This window comes from Auxenochlorella protothecoides (assembly GCF_000733215.1).
Source record: "Auxenochlorella protothecoides strain 0710 unplaced genomic scaffold scaffold60, whole genome shotgun sequence".
Taxonomy (NCBI): domain Eukaryota; kingdom Viridiplantae; phylum Chlorophyta; class Trebouxiophyceae; order Chlorellales; family Chlorellaceae; genus Auxenochlorella; species Auxenochlorella protothecoides.
The window spans coordinates 1-17,419 of record NW_011934380.1 but is presented as its reverse complement, the minus strand read 5'-3'; the positions used below and the strand labels follow the sequence as shown (position 1 = coordinate 17,419).

General features: G+C 60.5%; 7 protein-coding genes across 7 annotated transcripts; 5 read left to right on the top strand and 2 right to left on the bottom strand.

Moving 5' to 3' along the window:
* Positions 1 to 210: 210 nt before the first annotated feature.
* F751_5262 (Glycerol kinase) lies at positions 211 to 1,892 on the top strand (the record flags this gene model as incomplete). The annotated part of the gene is made up of 2 exons (XM_011402631.1): positions 211 to 338; positions 485 to 1,892. 2 exons carry the CDS (start codon positions 211 to 213, stop codon positions 1,890 to 1,892), a joined length of 1,536 nt encoding a protein of 511 aa, XP_011400933.1.
* A 1,483-nt stretch (positions 1,893 to 3,375) lies between these two features.
* F751_5261 (putative glycerol uptake facilitator protein) lies at positions 3,376 to 5,280 on the top strand (the record flags this gene model as incomplete). Its single annotated transcript, XM_011402630.1, has 5 exons — positions 3,376 to 3,459; positions 3,563 to 3,613; positions 3,723 to 3,789; positions 3,919 to 3,991; positions 4,227 to 5,280. 5 exons carry the CDS (start codon positions 3,376 to 3,378, stop codon positions 5,278 to 5,280), a joined length of 1,329 nt encoding a protein of 442 aa, XP_011400932.1.
* A 1,454-nt stretch (positions 5,281 to 6,734) lies between these two features.
* F751_5260 (putative glycerol uptake facilitator protein) lies at positions 6,735 to 8,431 on the top strand (the record flags this gene model as incomplete). The annotated part of the gene is made up of 4 exons (XM_011402629.1): positions 6,735 to 6,777; positions 6,903 to 6,975; positions 7,217 to 7,490; positions 7,985 to 8,431. 4 exons carry the CDS (start codon positions 6,735 to 6,737, stop codon positions 8,429 to 8,431), a joined length of 837 nt encoding a protein of 278 aa, XP_011400931.1.
* A 1,183-nt stretch (positions 8,432 to 9,614) lies between these two features.
* On the top strand, positions 9,615 to 11,733 carry F751_5259 (putative glycerol uptake facilitator protein; the record flags this gene model as incomplete). The annotated part of the gene is made up of 7 exons (XM_011402628.1): positions 9,615 to 9,698; positions 9,793 to 9,843; positions 9,969 to 10,035; positions 10,179 to 10,251; positions 10,461 to 10,797; positions 10,999 to 11,091; positions 11,263 to 11,733. The coding sequence occupies 7 exons, from the start codon at positions 9,615 to 9,617 to the stop codon at positions 11,731 to 11,733; spliced, it is 1,176 nt and encodes a 391-aa protein (XP_011400930.1).
* Positions 11,734 to 12,480: 747 nt separating this feature from the next.
* Positions 12,481 to 14,692, top strand: F751_5257 (putative glycerol uptake facilitator protein; the record flags this gene model as incomplete). Its single annotated transcript, XM_011402626.1, has 6 exons — positions 12,481 to 12,564; positions 12,669 to 12,719; positions 12,846 to 12,912; positions 13,078 to 13,150; positions 13,398 to 13,752; positions 13,964 to 14,692. 6 exons carry the CDS (start codon positions 12,481 to 12,483, stop codon positions 14,690 to 14,692), a joined length of 1,359 nt encoding a protein of 452 aa, XP_011400928.1.
* Positions 14,284 to 14,532, bottom strand: F751_5258 (hypothetical protein; the record flags this gene model as incomplete). Its single annotated transcript, XM_011402627.1, has 1 exon — positions 14,284 to 14,532. One exon carries the CDS (start codon positions 14,530 to 14,532, stop codon positions 14,284 to 14,286), a length of 249 nt encoding a protein of 82 aa, XP_011400929.1.
* A 417-nt stretch (positions 14,693 to 15,109) lies between the features above and the next one.
* Positions 15,110 to 16,847, bottom strand: F751_5256 (MAK16-like protein A; the record flags this gene model as incomplete). The annotated part of the gene is made up of 4 exons (XM_011402625.1): positions 15,110 to 15,238; positions 15,902 to 16,198; positions 16,465 to 16,713; positions 16,833 to 16,847. 4 exons carry the CDS (start codon positions 16,845 to 16,847, stop codon positions 15,110 to 15,112), a joined length of 690 nt encoding a protein of 229 aa, XP_011400927.1.
* Positions 16,848 to 17,419: the final 572 nt, after the last annotated feature.

Here is a 17,419-nt window from a genome sequence, read left to right as displayed (position 1 = left end):
CAAGAACTAGCGGGGGTTCTGGAGGTGCGTGCTGAGTAGGACCTGTTCAAGGCGTGATGATCAAAACCGGGGAGGAGTCGAGGCATCGCACCTGAGACCCCCCCACCCACTGCCATTTATTCAAAAACTCATTATATCGCGATTTTTCGTTCGTCGGCGTCGATCCCCGCAGCCGCATCCCCTCTCCAACCCCGCCTCCTTTTCGCCGAGATGGTGCAAGACGTTATCGGCTCCATCGATCAGGGCACCCAGTCGACCAGGTTCTTCCTGTACGACAAGGACCTGAACATCGTCGCCAAGAGCCAGGTGCCCCTCGCGGCGGCCACTCCCCACGCCGGGTGAGGGTTTTGCGTGTCGGGGTGGGGGCTGCCTGGGTGGGGGTGGCCAGGGCCTCGGGGGCCCGAAGTCCGATGCTGGCGTGGCCTATTGGTTTCTGATCACCCCATGCTCATCACATTCCACCCCCCCTTCCCCCTCCCCTCAGGTGGGTGGAGCAGGATGCGGAGGCCATCATCGCGAGCGTGTCGGAGGCCATCCGGCAGACGATGGAGTCGGCCGGCTCCAAGTACAACGTGCTGTCCATCGGGCTGACCAACCAGCGCGAGACCACGGTGGCCTGGGACAGCGAGACGGGTAAGCCCCTGACCCCCGCCATCGTCTGGTCCGACGCGCGCACCGCCGCAGTGTGCAAGGCCATGAGCGACAAGGTGGGCGGCCAGGACGGCCTGCGCGCGGTCACGGGCCTCCCCGTCTCCACCTACTTCTCCGCCTACAAGCTGCGCTGGATGGTGGAGCACGTCCCCGCGGTGGCGGCGGCGCTGGAGGCGGGCCGCCTCGCGTTCGGCACCGTGGACAGCTGGGTGATCTACAACCTGACGGGCGGCGTGAAGGGCGGCGTGCACATCACCGACGTGACTAATGCCTCGCGCACCAGCCTGATGGACATCCGCTCCTGCGACTGGCACGCCGAGACGGTGGCCGCCTTTGGCTTCCAGAAGGTCCTCCTCCCCCGCATCGTGTCCAACGCAGAGCGCTACGGCGTGCTGGCCAGCGGGCCCCTGGCCGGCGTCCCGCTGGCGGGCTGCCTGGGCGACCAGCAGGCGGCGGTGCTGGGCCAGCGCTGCGCGCTGGGCGAGGCCAAGAACACCTACGGCACCGGCTGCTTCATGCTGATGAACACGGGGACGGAGGCGGTGGCCTCCAGCCATGGCCTGCTGACCACGCTGGCCTACCAGCTGGGACGCGACGCCGCGCCCGAGTACGCGCTGGAGGGCGCCATCGCCGTGGCGGGGCAGGGCGTGTCCTGGCTCTGCGACTCGCTGGGCCTCATCGCCAGCCCCGCCGAGTCGGAGGCGCTGGCTGCCAGCGTGCCCCACTCTGGCGGCGTGTACTGCATCCCCGCCTTTGGCGGCTTGCTGGCGCCCTGGTGGCGCCCCGACGCCCGCGGCGTCATCGTGGGCCTGACGCAGTACTCCACCAAGGCCCACGTGGTGCGCGCGGTGCTGGAGTCCATCGCCTTCCAGACCCTGGACGTGCTGGCGGCCATGGAGGCGGACTCGGGGCACAGGCTGCGCCGCCTGGCCGTGGACGGCGGCGTGACCAAGAACCGCCTGCTCATGCAGGTGCAGGCCGACCTGCTGCAGTGCGAGGTGGTGAGGCCCGCCAACCAAGAGACCACCTCCCTGGGCGCCGCGCTGGCCGCGGGCATCGCCGTCGGGTTCTGGACCCGCGAGGGGCTCTTCGCGCAGGCCAAGGGAGGCGAGGGCACCGTCGTCTTCTCGCCCCAAGCCTCGCCGGAGTGGGCCTCCAAGCGCCACGCCAAGTGGAAGCTGGCAGTGCAGCGCGCCATGGCCCTGGACGAGCTGGCGGAGAGCGACGAGGAGGCAGAGTGATTGACCGCCTGTGGTTGTTCGATGGGGGGGACGGGTGTCGAGGATGCACGCCGGCGTGCATTGCGCGACGCTTGTGCGCATGTGAGTGATATTGACCCCCGCCCGTGCCGGCGCCGCGCGTCTTGTTCCGATGCTGCGGGGGACCCCTGGCCCCGCTTTCCCCGCTGCCCCCACCGATCCCACGCCGTCACGATTTTGTCTTGGGAACACCCACCCCATGCGAGCCCTGCTCCCCAAGTTTTTTGAAATGATGCCCCTGCCCTGGCTTTTCCCGCCAGCAGGAGGACAAACCACTGTAACGACCGGCAAGCAGAGAAGGGGAGGGGAGGACAGTCGCGCCTGTGATGCCTGGTCGAAGGAAGAGTCGTCGCGGGCTGGAGGTGCACCTTGTCGATGTGCCGTGCTGTAGTCATCCATGAATGTACCGTGAAGGTGTCCAGCGGCCACCTTTCGACCTTGTTACAGCACCCTCATCAGGGCCTTTAGCTCCACCATGCTGGATCCCCTTGCCTCACACAAACTCGATGCATGCTGAAATTGGGCTCGAATCTAATGTAATGTCGTGTTTAGATACCCTGTCGTAATAAGGGTTGGTTGTAGATCCTGGCTTCGATGACAGGGCCATCATCATATGAAAGCTCATCATTCGATGACAGACGGATGGATAACGGGCGGCAGGCTCCTAACCGTGGCCCGTGCAGGCGCAAGCCTTGCGTGTGTTAGGCTTCCAAGGAGTGAGGAGTCGATAGAGGCTTCTGTTCATGGACGAAACCCTAGTCTTGGGCCTGGAGTTTTTCACCACGGTCGGGGCCTGAGGTACCCGATATCGAACAGATTTCACAGGTCGGACAGGCCTCCCAGCCAGGCTCGGCACCATGGGTTTGGACAGATAAAATTGTAGAAAAATAATGCAAATGGGCATATCTGATACCAATCCGAAGCATCAGCTATAGGCACCCAGGGCTCCCTTAGCGCTCCCCATCAACCGAGTCACCACGGCACAATCGGCAACATCTCGACCACGCCGGTCACGGTAAATACCAACCCACTACTACAGATAGCTGTGACTCCCAGAAAGCTCAAACATCCACAGAATTGTGGAGATTCTCCGTTGCCGTGGTAAACGCGTGGTCCGCAACACGTAAGGTTTGTCCTCGTCGGCGAATACGAGGACAGGCGGTGTTCCGGTCCCACTAACCCGTCGCGGCCCGAAAGCTGATGGTGATGGAATCTGCATCGGCATCAGGGTTTATTAATGGGAGCAGGCACAACTGATTGGACAAACATCTGACACGGACAAACTTTGCACACCCGAGCTCTTGAAGTAGTGGTGGAATCTCCTCCATCCCATTGTGTTTTTCATTGTTGTTTGGCTCAGTATCTTGTCTGGATCTGGTCTTGGGCTCGTGCTCGGCGCGCCGCCTCCGAACTACCTCGTTCTGTACAGCATTGGCACACCTCGCTTCGAGCCAAGTCCTTCACCATGATCGGGATCATGTTCGAGAATCCCTACACGTACAGCCTAGGCGCCCGCTGTGGCTGTGAGCTCATTGGCACGATGATTGCGGTGAGTTGGGAGGACACGGGCAGGGCGATGCGTGCATCGGGCAGCCGTGCTCGGCACGCGAGTACGCAGCTCGACCACTTTCCACGCACGACCATGGATGCAGGTGTTTCTGGGCGATGCTTCCGTGGCAAACATGCTCCTGGCGAAGACGAAGGTGGGTGTTGCTGCGACGGAACCTTCACGGACGGAATGTGACGGGGTGGGAGTACACGTTCATCGATGCGGCCATTCTGAACTCTCTTCACCCCTCAACGGCATCACAGGGCAATGACTACGGCTGGGGCTTCTTGTCCTTTGGTTTCGGTCTGCCCTTTGGCTTCGTCACCATGAGTGAGTGGGGATCGCGGATTGAACGGTGCGCCAGGTGCATGTGGAGTTACATAGTGGAATCTTTGCCCCAGTGCACATGCAAGTCAGGGCCTCAACCCCCCCCCCCCCATCCCGACCATGCAATCACAGTGTTCAGCCACATCTCTGCCTACCTCAACCCCGCTGCCTGCCTCTTGCAGTGGGTGGTCGGCAATCTGAACGGGTAAGATGCTCATGAGGGGGGGCCGAGCGTGGCGGTATGGGGGGGCAGCTCTTGTGCCTGGAGTCTGTTGTTTGGCTGGAACCTTGTGGATGTCTGCTTGCCTGCCGTCCGCCCAGCCTCGATCCTGAGGGTCGAGGATGGGCGAGAGCAATGCATGACCCGCCTTGCAGCGGCGCCGCACTCCCCTCCCTCGCTACCCACCCCTCATCCTCCCACGGACCTCCAAACACCACAGGAAGGAGTTCCTCGCCCTGTCCTTCAGTGAGCTGGCGGGCGCCTTCCTGGGCGCCATCCTCCTGTGGCTCATCTACCTGCCCCACTTCAACATCGTGCCCGAGCCGCCCTCCGTCACCGACGCCGACCCCTTCCTGGAGGACCCCCTGATGGGCGCGGGCGCCAACCGCGTGTTCACCCCCGGCGAGCTGGCGGCCGGTGGCTACAACAACGACCCCCTGGAGCAGTATATGCGCCTGCACCCCGGCCAGGCCCTGCACAGCACGGTCAGGGACATTGGAGAGCTGCTGAGCACGGTGCAGGCCGACCTGCAGGCGCGCCAGGCGGAGCTGGCCCGCTCCCTGCAGCGCCCCTCGCTCAAGGATCGCGAGACGGTGGAGCAGCAGCTGGCGCACCTGCGTGAGCGCTCGCGCACGCTGTCGGAGCACGAGATGAAGGCCCGCATGGCTCAGGCCACGCTGGAGAAGGTGACTGCCAGCCGCACCGATGCGCGTGATGACAGCCTGAGCATGACCAAGCACTCCACCATCGACGTCGAGGATGGCGGGCGCGTGGCGCCGCCGCGCAAGACCCCCGCCGAGGTTCGTTACGAGGCGCTGCTCATCGCCGACCAGAACATCAAGCTGGGCATCTTCTCCACCCGCCCCGCCATCTACGCGCCCCACTGGAATTTCCTCTGCGAGTTCATGGCCACCGTGACCCTGCTGGTCATGGCCAACATGATCGCGGCGCGCGGGAACCAGCTGTACGAGCCGTCGCGTGGCCTCTTTGGGGCCCTGTTTGGCTTCATCCTCGGCTTCTTCATCTTCCTCATTGTGCTCGTGATCGGCGGGCCCACGGGGGTCGCCATCAACCCCGCCCGTGACCTGGGGCCCCGCATCGCCCACTGGATCCTGCCCATCCCAGGCAAGGGCCCCAGCGAGTTCATCACCTACGGCTGGATCCCCATCCTGGCGCCCTTCTGCGGCGGCGCCGCGGCAGGCGGCCTCTTCATCGCCCTGCAGAAGATGACCGCCTACAGCAATGTGCCCGCCGGCTCCGTCACCTGCTCCTGAGCGCCGGCCACGGCGACGCGACGCCGCTCGGTCTGTGGCCCCCCCATTGGGGACCTGCATTTTGCATCGCAGGGTGCCCTTTTCTCCACCCTGCATCAAACTCCCCAGGCACGGAACCCCAGCCACGTCTGGGACTGTTTTGAACCGAGCGCCCCAACTCCCAATCTGGGAACCCGGGGCCCCTCCTTTGTGCCGCAACCCGAATCGGGGAATATGCATCCGTGCACTTTTCCATCACAGCATCGAGTTCTTCTTGCAAACCGGTCCACCAAATGATACATGCATGGCACTGTGTGCATGCCAGCTACTATGGTATCCTCTCAAACCCTGAAATCAACCCCCGATTTTCTTTTCGATAAATGTAAGAATGGACGGCCAAGGACTTGGTGGCTTGGCAGGGCAGAGGATGGTTCTCTGGCAGTGGTGAGTCATCGGTAAGACTCCCGCAGGTACACCAGGTGAACACTTCCACCTCAATTAAAAATGCTCTCAGAGTGGATCCCAATCCTCTCCGGTGCCTGCAAGCCCTCGGGTCTACCTCGACAGCTCCTAGAGATATACATTCACGCTGATGCAAGGGAATGGGTATGCCGCCTGTGCATCAAGCCATTGGCCGGCACCAGCTAGCGCATAGATCATAAGCAGCGAGAAGACTTTCCTCTTTAACCCATATTCAAGAGTAAATGTATGCTCAATAGCCACCAATTGTCTCTTCTAAATAGCAGAGAGTAGTTGTGATTCTGAGCGCCAGCCATGGTTGGTAATTTGCCCAGGAGATACGCCCCTCGAGATTCGCGGGGCACAGATCCTACTCCTAGTCGGATATGTCCGTATCCAGGGACAGGCATTCCCATAGGCTGCACGCCCGTCCTGCTAATGATGCATGGCTTGATAGAAAAGAACATACCCAAACAAGCCGTCTCATTCATGCGTCGAAGAGGATACCGCGCGGTGGCCTCGATCATGTGCCCATGAATGGCGACGTGGCCAGCCCATTCTCATGAGTCAGGGATAGACTGCCCAACTTGAGGCGTAGCCTCCTCGCCGGCCCTCGCAGGCTTCAAACAATCCCTGCGACATGGTACCAGGAGATCTCCCGATTCCTTATTCGTATAGCCTCGGCGCGAGATGCGGGTCCGAATGTATCGGCAGCATGATGGCGGTGAGCCTTCTAGGGATAAATTGTGATGATGGGTCGGTCACATCAACACTATTCGCCTCTCCTACAAAGTTTAATGCTCCATCTCATCGCACAGCTCTATCTGGGCGGCTCTTCTATCGCCAATGAGCTCCTTGCCAAGACCAAGGTGTGCAGGAGGTAGGAGGGCTGTGCTGAGGTTCCGTCTTTTCAACCTGACCTGCTCTGCTCCCCTGGCCGGCAGCTGCACTGTCAGCCTGGCCCATACATTGGATTCCAAATCTTCTTTCAGGGGAATGGATACAGCTATGGCCACATGGCACTGGGGTTTGGGCTCGCCTTTGGACTCCCAACCATGGGTGAGGAAAGTGAGGAGTCAAAGCAGCTCCTGGGGTCATACAGCACCAGAAAGGGTGCAGGCACGGCCGCTCATCGCGGAGTCCGTTGCATCCAGCTCCCACCCATTCCTCCTCCTCTTGTACAGCGTTTGGCGGGTTATCAGCCTATCTCAACCCCGCAGCGTGCCTCTTCCAGTGCGTCGCTGGGAACCTATCCGGGTACGCTGGTGTGTTCTGGACGGCACCTGATGCGGGGTACTGAACAGGTTGGCCATGCCTCGAGTTGTACATCTGTGCACCTCAGCATCTTCTGCTACAGCAGTTGACAAGGCAAGCCTTCCCTTGCAACAAATCCCTATGCTGCATCGATCTTTGTCGGCTCATCCCTACCCCTTATGCTCTACATCCGCCCCCACTGCCCAGCATGCTTTAGCACCAAACCCAACCGCCACAACAACAGTGTGGAGTTCCTGGCGCTTTCGTTCAGTGAGGTGGCGGGTGCTTTCCTGGGCGCCGTCCTTGTCTGGCTCTGCTACCTCCCCCACTTCAACATCATGCCGGACCCACCCTCCATCGCCGACGCCGACCCCTACTATGGGGACCCACTCCTGGGAGGGGGTGCCTACCACACCCTCACCCCCACCCACCTGGCAGTAGGGGGGTACAATAGCGACCCCCTGGATCGGTATCTGCGTCGGAACCCTGGGCAGGCGCTGAAGGGGACCATGCGGAAGGTCTTGGGAACCATGCGGAGGGACCCACCGCATCACAGGTCTGGCATCCTGCAGGTGAATCTGCGTGCAATCTACCTTTGGCGAGACCGGTTCACCCCGTTTGCGCACGTGGTCCTGTGCGACCGCAGCCAGCATGTTGCAGCGGACAGGGCCCCTCACCGCCCCTCACCTCCCCTCACCCTCGATGGCCCTCCACACATACAGCACCCGCATCGCGTTGCTCCAGGATCCCGGACCCAGCCCCATGCTTTGGGCTCCCACCCATGGCACGGCGCGGCGACTCAGGGTGTGCGCCATGAGGAAGGCACTCTGGAGGAGATGAAGAAGATGTCCAGGTTGCAGTGTGGGGAGTGGGGCCAGGCTGGGCCACCCACCACCCAGCCACTCACCTGGAAAGAGCAGGCAGCGGCAGAGAGTGCGTCGCCGGCTGTCGGTGCAAATTACACGAGTCACTGGCTGAGGTGCGTTACGCCGCCTTGCTCATCGCCAAACAGAATATCAAGCTGGGCATCTTTGCCACCCAGCCCGCCATCTATGCGCTCCCCTGGAACTTTACCTGTGAATTCATGGCCACCGTGACCCTGCTCCTGGTGGCCAACCTGGTGGCTGCTCGCGGCAACACCCTACCCGAGCCAGCCAGGGGCCTGTTTGGAGCCCTGTATGGCTTCATGCTGGGCTTCATCATCTTCCTCATCGTCCTTGTGCTTGGGGGCCCCACTGGGGTCGCCACCAACCCCGCCCGCGACCTGGGCCCGCGCATCGCGCACTGGATCCTGCCCATCCCGGGCAAGGGGCCCAGCCAATTCCTGACCTACGGCTGGATCCCCGTCATCGCACCCCTGTGTGGGGGTGCGGCTGCGGGCGGCCTCTTTGTCGTCATCCAGAGACTGACGACAGCAAGCGACGTGCCGGCTGGCTCCATGGTCTGTGAAGGTCGCTGATGAAGGATTGTCTTGCATTCAGTCTCAGGATGTTGCAGTGCAGTCCTGTGCTCATCGTCCTGGCGCTGACTTGGTTGGGCAAGTATTCCGCTTTTCTCCCCAGCACTCTCCCTGAATTGAACAGTATACATCCAAGAGATGCATGTCGATCTTCTTCAGATTAGTACAATAGGTGTTACTACAACTCCATTCCCGTTAACTGGAAGCTCGATTTGAAGCAGTGAGAGGCCGACGGGACACATAAGTGAGGCAGAAGCATTGAAGCAGGCCCGACGTCCCCAGGCACTCCAGACTAAAGACCTCAGATTCCTCGAGGTGTGGGAAGACTGATTCATAGCAGAGGCACGCCTAGATGAAGATCAGACAAGCATGGTGCGAGGTGTCCAGATTAGGCAAGTCCCTGGCACACTGATGCAAATATTGTTAGGCAGGGACTGGCAACCAATACTTTAGACAGCAACTGCCGTAATACACGGACCTTGGATACTGTGCAAAGTACAAGCTTCCTGTCTTGACTCATCGTGTCTGCCAAAGAAGTCGGTTGGTTTGCACATTCTTCGTGTGAGCAAGTGTAAGCCCCATTCAAGAATGGCATCGGATTCGCCCGCCGGAAATTATTCGAGCTTTCGGAAGAGCCCCGCAATGCCAGACTCTGCCAGACAACGGTTTGTGCGCGAAGTCATCTCATCATTGACACCGATAGCTTGCAATAAAGCCATTATACCCCTCTTTGTAAATAGGTGGCCCTCCTCTCCTCTGCTATCATTGACCCCCAGCTGCAAGCCAACACTGCAATCGAGCCGGTGTTCGTGCCAAAATCTTGGCGATCGGCCCACAGAGATCGCAAGTCCATTAGAAGTATTGCAGCAGAGTGTGCAAGAGATTGTCTCACCTTGAGAACTCACCTGTCCCCGCTGGGTCGAATCATGCCTGAGATCGAATAATCTGGCAATTACGGAACTCCCAGCTTCCATGCTGGCGCGGCACCTACGAAAGGCGGCAGTGCTTGATGTACAGGGATTGAGACCCGCTATCGTCATTCTTTAGGCGGAACTCATCCAGTACTGATAGTTTAAGAGTGATTAAGACCTAGCATTGGGTTCTGTGTTGGATGTAAAGTGTCGCGCACCCTTGAGCTTGCATATTTCCGGAACCAGTGTGCCCATCGGGCTCCACTCGCACCATGATCGGGAGCATGTTCATGAACCCCTATTCGTACAGCCTTGGTGCCAGATGCGGGGCAGAAATCATCGGCACCATGATAGCGGTAGGCTAACGTAAATCTTGTGTCGGAGGCGCACCGCGGGGTCACCGTATCCAGCAACCAGGCTCATGTCTGAACCTCCTCATGCCCTCCGCAGCTTTTCCTAGGCGATGCTGCTGTCGCGAACGAGTTGCTGGCCAAAACAAAGGTATGTCGGTGTGTAATGAGGCTGTCCGGACTCTCATCGCCGCTCCGAGATTGGCAGGTTCCGTGCGCATGGAAACCAGCGCTGCGCATTCACCTCCCCACCGTGCCCCTCCCGCCATTCCCTAGGGAAATGGCTACGGCTGGGGATTCCTCTCGATGGGCTTCGGTTTAGCCTTTGGATTTGCGACTATGAGTGAGTGTGGGGCCAGTTGAGAGGGTTGCCTTGCGGTTTAGGAGAGCTACTGCTTCAGTCGTGTGTCAAACTGGTATGGAATGCACAGGCCATGCCTGACCCTCAGTGTCCCGCAACTCAGCCCAATTTCCCATGCACCGCAGTGTTCGATCATGTCTCTGCCTACCTCAATCCCGCTGCCTGCCTCTTCCAATGGGTTGTCGGCAATATCAATGGGTATGCAGATGGGTGCAGGGAAGGAGACATGTTTTTCCTCACGTTACACGGCATGGGAGAATTGATGTGCTCATGGGTCATTACAGTCCTTCATTGTAAAGCCTGCAGTTTGCTGCATGACAGGGATGTAACTCTCCTCCCCAATGCCAAACGTTTCCTCCTAGTGTCCTTCAGAACACCCCCATCCCCCCATCCAACTCCCCGCTCAGCACCGAGTTTCTGGCACTCGCCTTCAGTGAGCTGGCAGGCGCCTTCCTGGGCGCCATCCTCCTCTGGCTCTGCTACCTGCCCCACTTCAACGTCGTCCCCGAGCCGCCCTCCGTCACCGAACAGGACCCCTTCTTCGCCGACCCGCTGCTGGGCGCAGGGGCCAACCGCACCTTTTCCCCCACCGACCTGGCGGTGGGCGGGTACAACAACGACCCCCTGGACCGCCACATGCGCATGAACCCGGGCCAGGCCATCCAGGGGACCATGCGCGACATCGGGGCCGTGCTGGGGATCGTGCATGATGACATCAAGCAGCGCAAGGAGGAGCTGCTCAAGGTGAGGTGGCGGACGTGTGTGTTGTGGGGGGAACAGGGAGGCGTCAAGCCCTTGGGGGGGACGCCTGCTCCCTGCTCAGTGGTTGCTGGGCAGACCCTCCTCCTCAGCCACCTGCAGATCCAGAATGCACCCCCCCGCTCACCCCCTCCCCATCCATGGCCCCTCTCTTCCCCCTCAAAAACCCCTCCACCTGCGCCACAGTCCCTGGGCCGTGCCTCGGTCGTCAACAAGGATGACATTCGGCGCAAGATCGAGGTGCTGGACGAGCGCTCCCGCACCCTGACCGAGCACGAGGTGAGGGCACGGCGCGCTCAAGACACGCTGGACACCGTCATCCGGGGCGGGGAGCAGGGCATACGCAAGAGCGGGGACGGTTTCGGCGGCCCCGTCAGCCGCCCCAGCACCGCCGACGAGGAGGGCCTGGACGGGGTGCAGCTCCCAAAGACCCCCGCCGAGGTTCGTTAGGAGGCGCTGCTGGTCGCCGACCAGAACATCAAGCTGGGCATTTTCTGCACCCGCCCCGCCATCTACGCGCCCCACTGGAACTTCCTCTGCGAGTTCATGGCCACCGTGACCCTGCTGGTCATGGCCAACATGATCGCGGCGCGCGGGAGCCTGCTGTACGAGCCGGCGCGGGGCCTCTTTGGGGCCCTCTTTGGCTTCATCCTCGGCTTCTTCATCTTCCTCATTGTGCTCGTGATCGGCGGGCCCACGGGGGTCGCCATCAACCCCGCCCGCGACCTGGGGCCCCGCATCGCACACTGGATGCTGCCCATCCCGGGCAAGGGGCCCAGCGAGTTCCTGACCTACGGCTGGATCCCCGTCATCGCACCCCTGTGCGGGGGAGCGGCGGCCGGCGGCTTGTTCATCCTCATCCAGAAGTTCACGGGGGAGACCAACGTTCCCCCGGGCTCCGTGGTCTGCCCTAATGTCTGAACCTCACCCTGGAGTCACACCGACCCTGCAACACCCCTCCTGGGCCAAGAATGCATTGGCAGGCGAAGCCTGCCCTTTTTACAAGGTTTTTGGGTGTCTGACTGGACACAACCTCGGAGCTCCTTGTCGAAAACAATGAGGAATGGTCTGCCTGTCCAACCTCACCAACAATCTCTCCCCTTTCCACCCCATGCGCTTCCAATCAAGATCACTGCTTGAATGCCTCACGATTCCTTTTTCGGGAATGACCCAGCAAGCTGTCGCCTAAACCGCCATTCCATGCCCCCCTTTTTGCGTCCATTTTGCGTCTTGAGGATTCTACTCTTGCTTGCTTGTATGCCTGTGGGATGTTAGCCTGTCAATTCCAATACGCCATGGAAGAGCCTGCTGCCTCTTCATCGTACAGATGGGCAGGAGGAGAAGATCATGGAAAAAATGGGAATCAAACTGTCGGATGTCCAGTGCATTTCAATCAAGCACGCACTTGGCAGGACGGGTGGATACCGTCCTCCCGCATGTGCCTCTCCAGCGCCCACGCCTTACATCATCCACACCGTGAGCTTCGAATAGGAGGCACGAAATCGGTCGGCATCTCTTTCCGTACCAAACCTGTAATTCAAACCAGCTCTATAATGCATCCGGCGAATCAGAATTTGTCTTAGATGGCCTACGGCACTTGATTTCGTTGTAGCCATCGGCTAGGGTTCTCGTCGACCTGCGAGCCGGAACCCCAACCATCCCGACGCCATGATTGGAAGCATGTTTCTGAGCCCCTATTCCTACAGTTTGGGGGCGAGATGCGGGGCAGAGGTCATTGGCACCATGCTCGCGGTGAGTTTGAGCCCAGTTCTGGACAGTGGGTACGGATGAGTTGACACCCAGGCGGCGAGCTGGAGATACGAGCCGACACCCATCCCTCACCCCCTTCCACGCAGCTCTTCCTGGGAGATGCGGCTGTGGCAAATGAGCTGCTAGCCAAGACCAAGGTGGGATGAGGGATGCTGTGCGCATGTGCGAGCAAGCCTTCGCGGGATTGAGGGTGGCCCCGGCTGCCTGGGGTTGGGGATTGAAGGTGTCTTGGTGAGCACTTTCCCAGCCTATTTGAATCACAGGGAAATGGATATGGCTGGGGATTCTTGGCCATAGGTTTCGGTCTAGCATTCGGATTTCCTACCATGAGTGAGTATTGGCTGGCACAAGGGGTGCAGACTGGGGTGCTTGCGAGGAGCAGGTGCAGGTGGATAAGTTGGGAAATGATCTGGCATGAGCAGTCCTGAACAGCTGTGCTTGGCTGATGTCCACATTACAAGTCCTGATGTGTGCTCTCCACCTTCCTCATGCCAGTGTTCGGGCACATCTCCGCTTTCCTCAACCCAGCGGCCTGTCTGTTCCAGTGGGTGGCGGGGAACCTCTCAGTGTGAGTTCCAGAGGGGGAGTCTAGGAAGGTGGTTGGAATCACAACAGAATGCAGGGGGGCATGTCGTCGGGGTCATCCATTCTGCCCCATGTGCCTGATCGCACTGTGTGTTACTTTCCAACCGTCTTCGGCTGCAGCTATGAGTTCCTTTTGCCGTTGCCAATGTCCCGCTGTCACTCAGCCCCGCGCGGCAGTGTCCTCCCCCGCACCGCCTGCCCAACGCTGCCCCAGCACACTCACGCCACAGCACCGAGTTCCTGGCGCTGTCCTTCAGTGAGCTGGCGGGCGCCTTCCTGGGCGCCATCCTCCTGTGGCTCATCTACCTGCCCCACTTCAACGTCGTCCCCGAGCCGCCCTCCGTCACCGAGGCCGACCCCTTCCTCGCCGACCCTTTGCTTGGTGGGGGCGCCAACCGCACCTTCTCCCCATCCGACCTGGCGGTGGGGGGCTATAACAACGACCCCAAGGACCAGCACCGCCGTGTGCGCCCCGGCGAGGCCATCCAGGGGACCATGCGGGAGATCGGGACGGTGCTGGGGCTGGTGCACAGCAACATCAAGGCGCAGCGGGCCGAGCTCCTGAAGGCAAGGGCCGGGTGCATTGTGCAGATGGGCAGACTATGCTCTGCTCCGTGGACCTGGGTATAGTTCAATCTCCCGTGCGCATGCTGGATGCCCTGGACAGGTCCAGACACTCTTACCGACCCACTCCCCAGTGACCCTGCCTCTGCTGCGACCCGCCTGTCGACGACGCCATCATCCCCGCTTTCCACTTCCCCCAAGAATCAATGGTCCACCTCACCCCGCCCCCCAGTCGCTCCGCTGCGCAACGGTGACCAACAAGGAGGAGATTCAGCGGCGGCTGGACCTGCTGGAGGAGCGCTCACGCACGCTCAGCGAGCACGAGCAGCGCACGCGGCAGGTGGAAGACACCCTGGAGTCGGTGATGGGACGCGAGGGTGAGGCGCCGCGCCACGACGACGGCCAGGGGCTGGCTTGCACCGCCGGCGAGGAGGACGAGGAATGCGTGGGGTGCCTGGAGCTGCCGCGGCCGCCGGCGCAGCTACGCTACGAGGCACTGCTGATCGCCGACCAGAACACGAAGCTGGGCATCTTTGCCACGCGCCCCGCCATCTACGCGCCCCACTGGAACTTCCTCTGCGAGTTCATGGGGACGATCACCCTGCTGGTCATGGCCAACATGATCGCTGCGCGCGGAAACCAGCTGTACGAGCCGTCCAGAGGGCTGTTTGATGCGCAGTTTGGGTTCACCCTCGCCTTTTTCATCTTCCTCATCGTGCTGGTGCTGGGAGGGCCCACGGGAGTCGCCATCAACCCCGCCCGCGACTTGGGCCCCCGCATCGCCCACTGGATGCTGCCCATCCCGGGCAAGGGCCCCAGCGAGTTCCTGACCTACGGCTGGATCCCCGTCGTCGCGTCGCTGGCGGGGGGCGCCGCGGCAGGGGGCCTCTTCCTCGCCCTGCAGAAGTTCACGACCATGACAGACGTGCCCGCCGGCTCGGTGGTCTGCCCAAACACCTGAGGCAGCGTCCTGTTGCCGTAAAGACTCAGGCGGGCAGTGCACGCCCATGAGATGCAGTGTTTGTTTTTGCTCAGTGGCAAGAAGGATTCGCTCCTACGCAGAGGAGACTCCAAACACCCAGCAGCCTGGTCTGCTACAGAGCTTTATTCACAGCGTTTCCTTCACCATGGACGTTGATCTTCCACTTTCGTTTGCATCCCCAGGCATGCTGTTATTACGCTCCGGAGCAGCTCCTGTGCATACCTGAACCCTTTTGCAGCCCTTTTCAGAGCACCATGTTCGCGTCTCAACCAAAGAGCTGCCTTCTGCCACGATTACTAATTCCCAGTGCGGCCCTGTCAAGTAACCCCTTTCGAAGCAGAGGCCTCTTCACTGGTGTACACAGGGGAATAAGTACAGGGCAGGGACTAAAAGTAATCATGATCTCCGCCCCTGCAGCCCCGTCTCCCGCTCCTCCTCGTACTCAATCTCCACCCCGCGCCGCCCCTTCCTCCTCTTCTGCGCACCGCCATCTGCGGCCGGGGCGGCAAGCGCCAGGGGAGCCGCCTGCCGGTTTTGCCGTGCGGTGGGTGCGGGCGCCGCAGCAGCGGCGTCCTCGTCGCTGCCGGAGACACCCTCCCAGTCCTCCATGTCATCCTCCTCCTCATCAAAGTCGCCGTCATCCAGATACTCCACCTCCTCCACCTCCTCCTCCTCCTCCTCGTCATCCTCCTGTGAGGGGATGAGTGACATGTTGGGCGAGTTCTATACAAACTGCGCAGGGCTGTGAACACAAGGCCAGCAGTCCACCTCGAGCGCATATCACCTAGCAAAACATCCATACACCTTAGCTGCTTGACGATCGAGCAGGCAGCACAAACTCAGGCCCTTTGCCCCAGTCCTGCACAACACCCTTCGCCACCTCATACCTCATCGCTGGTATCCTCATCTCCCTCCACATACTCCTCCAGTTCCTCCTCCTCCTCAATTTCCTTTTCAATTTCCTTGGCGTCGTCTGAAACAGTCTCCCCCTCCAGCACCTGAGGTGGTCATTTGAGGGCGTGACTCAGATCTTGCTGAGCACAGGAAGGCATTGAGACTAAGCGAGCACTTGCAATGAATTGCACTCCCACTGCAACCTGCATCGCATATGTCTTGGGAGGACATGTGTTGTGTGATAGTGGGGTGTTGGCATCCCGCAGCCAGGTAGCTCAGCCCAAGGGCCCTCACCTTGTTGTACTGCTTGGAGGGAAAGTTGTAGATGTCGCCGTAGGTCCCGGCTTGCAGGCGCGCCAGCAGCTCCTTCTCGATGGACTTGTCCAGCTGCGCTGCGGTTTCCGCCTTGGCCTCCTTGCGCTTCAGCTGCTTCTCCTTCCGCGCCGGCAGTGTGATGAGCTTCGGCCTGGCCTTCAGCGTCAGCTTCCGCATGCGGATGAGGTACTGCGTGATCTTGGTCAGCCGCTGCTTGTTCTTGTGCACCAGGAACTTTGGGAAGTAGGCGAGGTGCTCGTCCAATTGTGCAAGTGCCTGGAGGAAGGGGGAGGGGTGTGGCAGTGGCGTGAGGGACTCGTGTATGGACAGAGGGTTAGGGAGGAGGCTTGCACGCGGGAGGCTTGCGCTGTGTCACCATCGAGTGCATCAGTCTTGGCATTAATCAGGAGTATATACCCTTCTGTGGACAGGCTGTAGACTTGCCACCCGCCGATCCAAGCAGCCTTCTGACCCCTTCCCCATCCAATGATGACTGCCCCCTGTATCACTGTCCCTCCCTCCCACCCACCCCGTCGACATACCAGGCTGTAGTTCTTCTTCAGTCGGATGCGCTGCCAGAGGTTCTTGGGAGAGTGTGCGCGCTCGATGGTCTTCATGTACAGGTAGCATCGCCCGTTGTCCTCCCGGATAGTGGCATACCGGCTGTTTGCCAGGGGGCAGGAGCTGCGGTTGCAGAGGCCAGTCACGTTGTACTCGTTCCTACAGAAATTCTGGGTCTGGGTCTTTGCCCGGAAACTACAGTGGCCATGGTTGATGACCTGCCAGATGACCTGTGGGCGGAGTGAGGGAGGGGGAAGCGCTGATGGGCGACCAGCCGTCGGGGAGGTGGCCAGGGCCAGATGGCTCACTTCGGGTTCTTAAGAGGCACTCCACACAACCTCGCATTCACCTCGTCATGCTGCATGCCGTCTCGGACTCGTTGTCGGCTCTATCCTACGCTGGGAGGCGAGCTCGTAGGTCCACCAGCAGGGCGCGAGTGTGGTATGCAACGCAGGCACTCCCGGCTATCGACACACGATGACAAAGTGATTTGAAGCTAATTACTTTTGTTGTATATGCCGTGCGTCTTTGACTGGTCTGGGTGCATTCGGACGCCCGGGTGTGGGTCCGCAAACATGCATGCACGGCTTTCTCACACCTCGCATGGCCAGTGCTGAGGGCGCCACGCGCGCGAGAATACTATGAGAAAGGTCGCTCCATAACTTCGCGGGAGCTGGCGGTGTACGTAAACAGCTGACAGTGGCAGCCTCGAGCAAACATATGCAACATATGCGAGTCGAAGATATGTCGCTACCGGGCTTGCGCCGGTTGCACAGCTGCTTCCCGCAAGCGGGATCTGACTGGCGCAGTTGGTTGCCTCGATCGGCGAACCAGGGGGTGGGGGGGGGGGAGGGCGGGAGAAGACGATACAGGGGGTCCACCAAATGCAGTGGGACGAAGTGCATTCGCAAAAAAGCACTTTGTCAGCATCAGCAT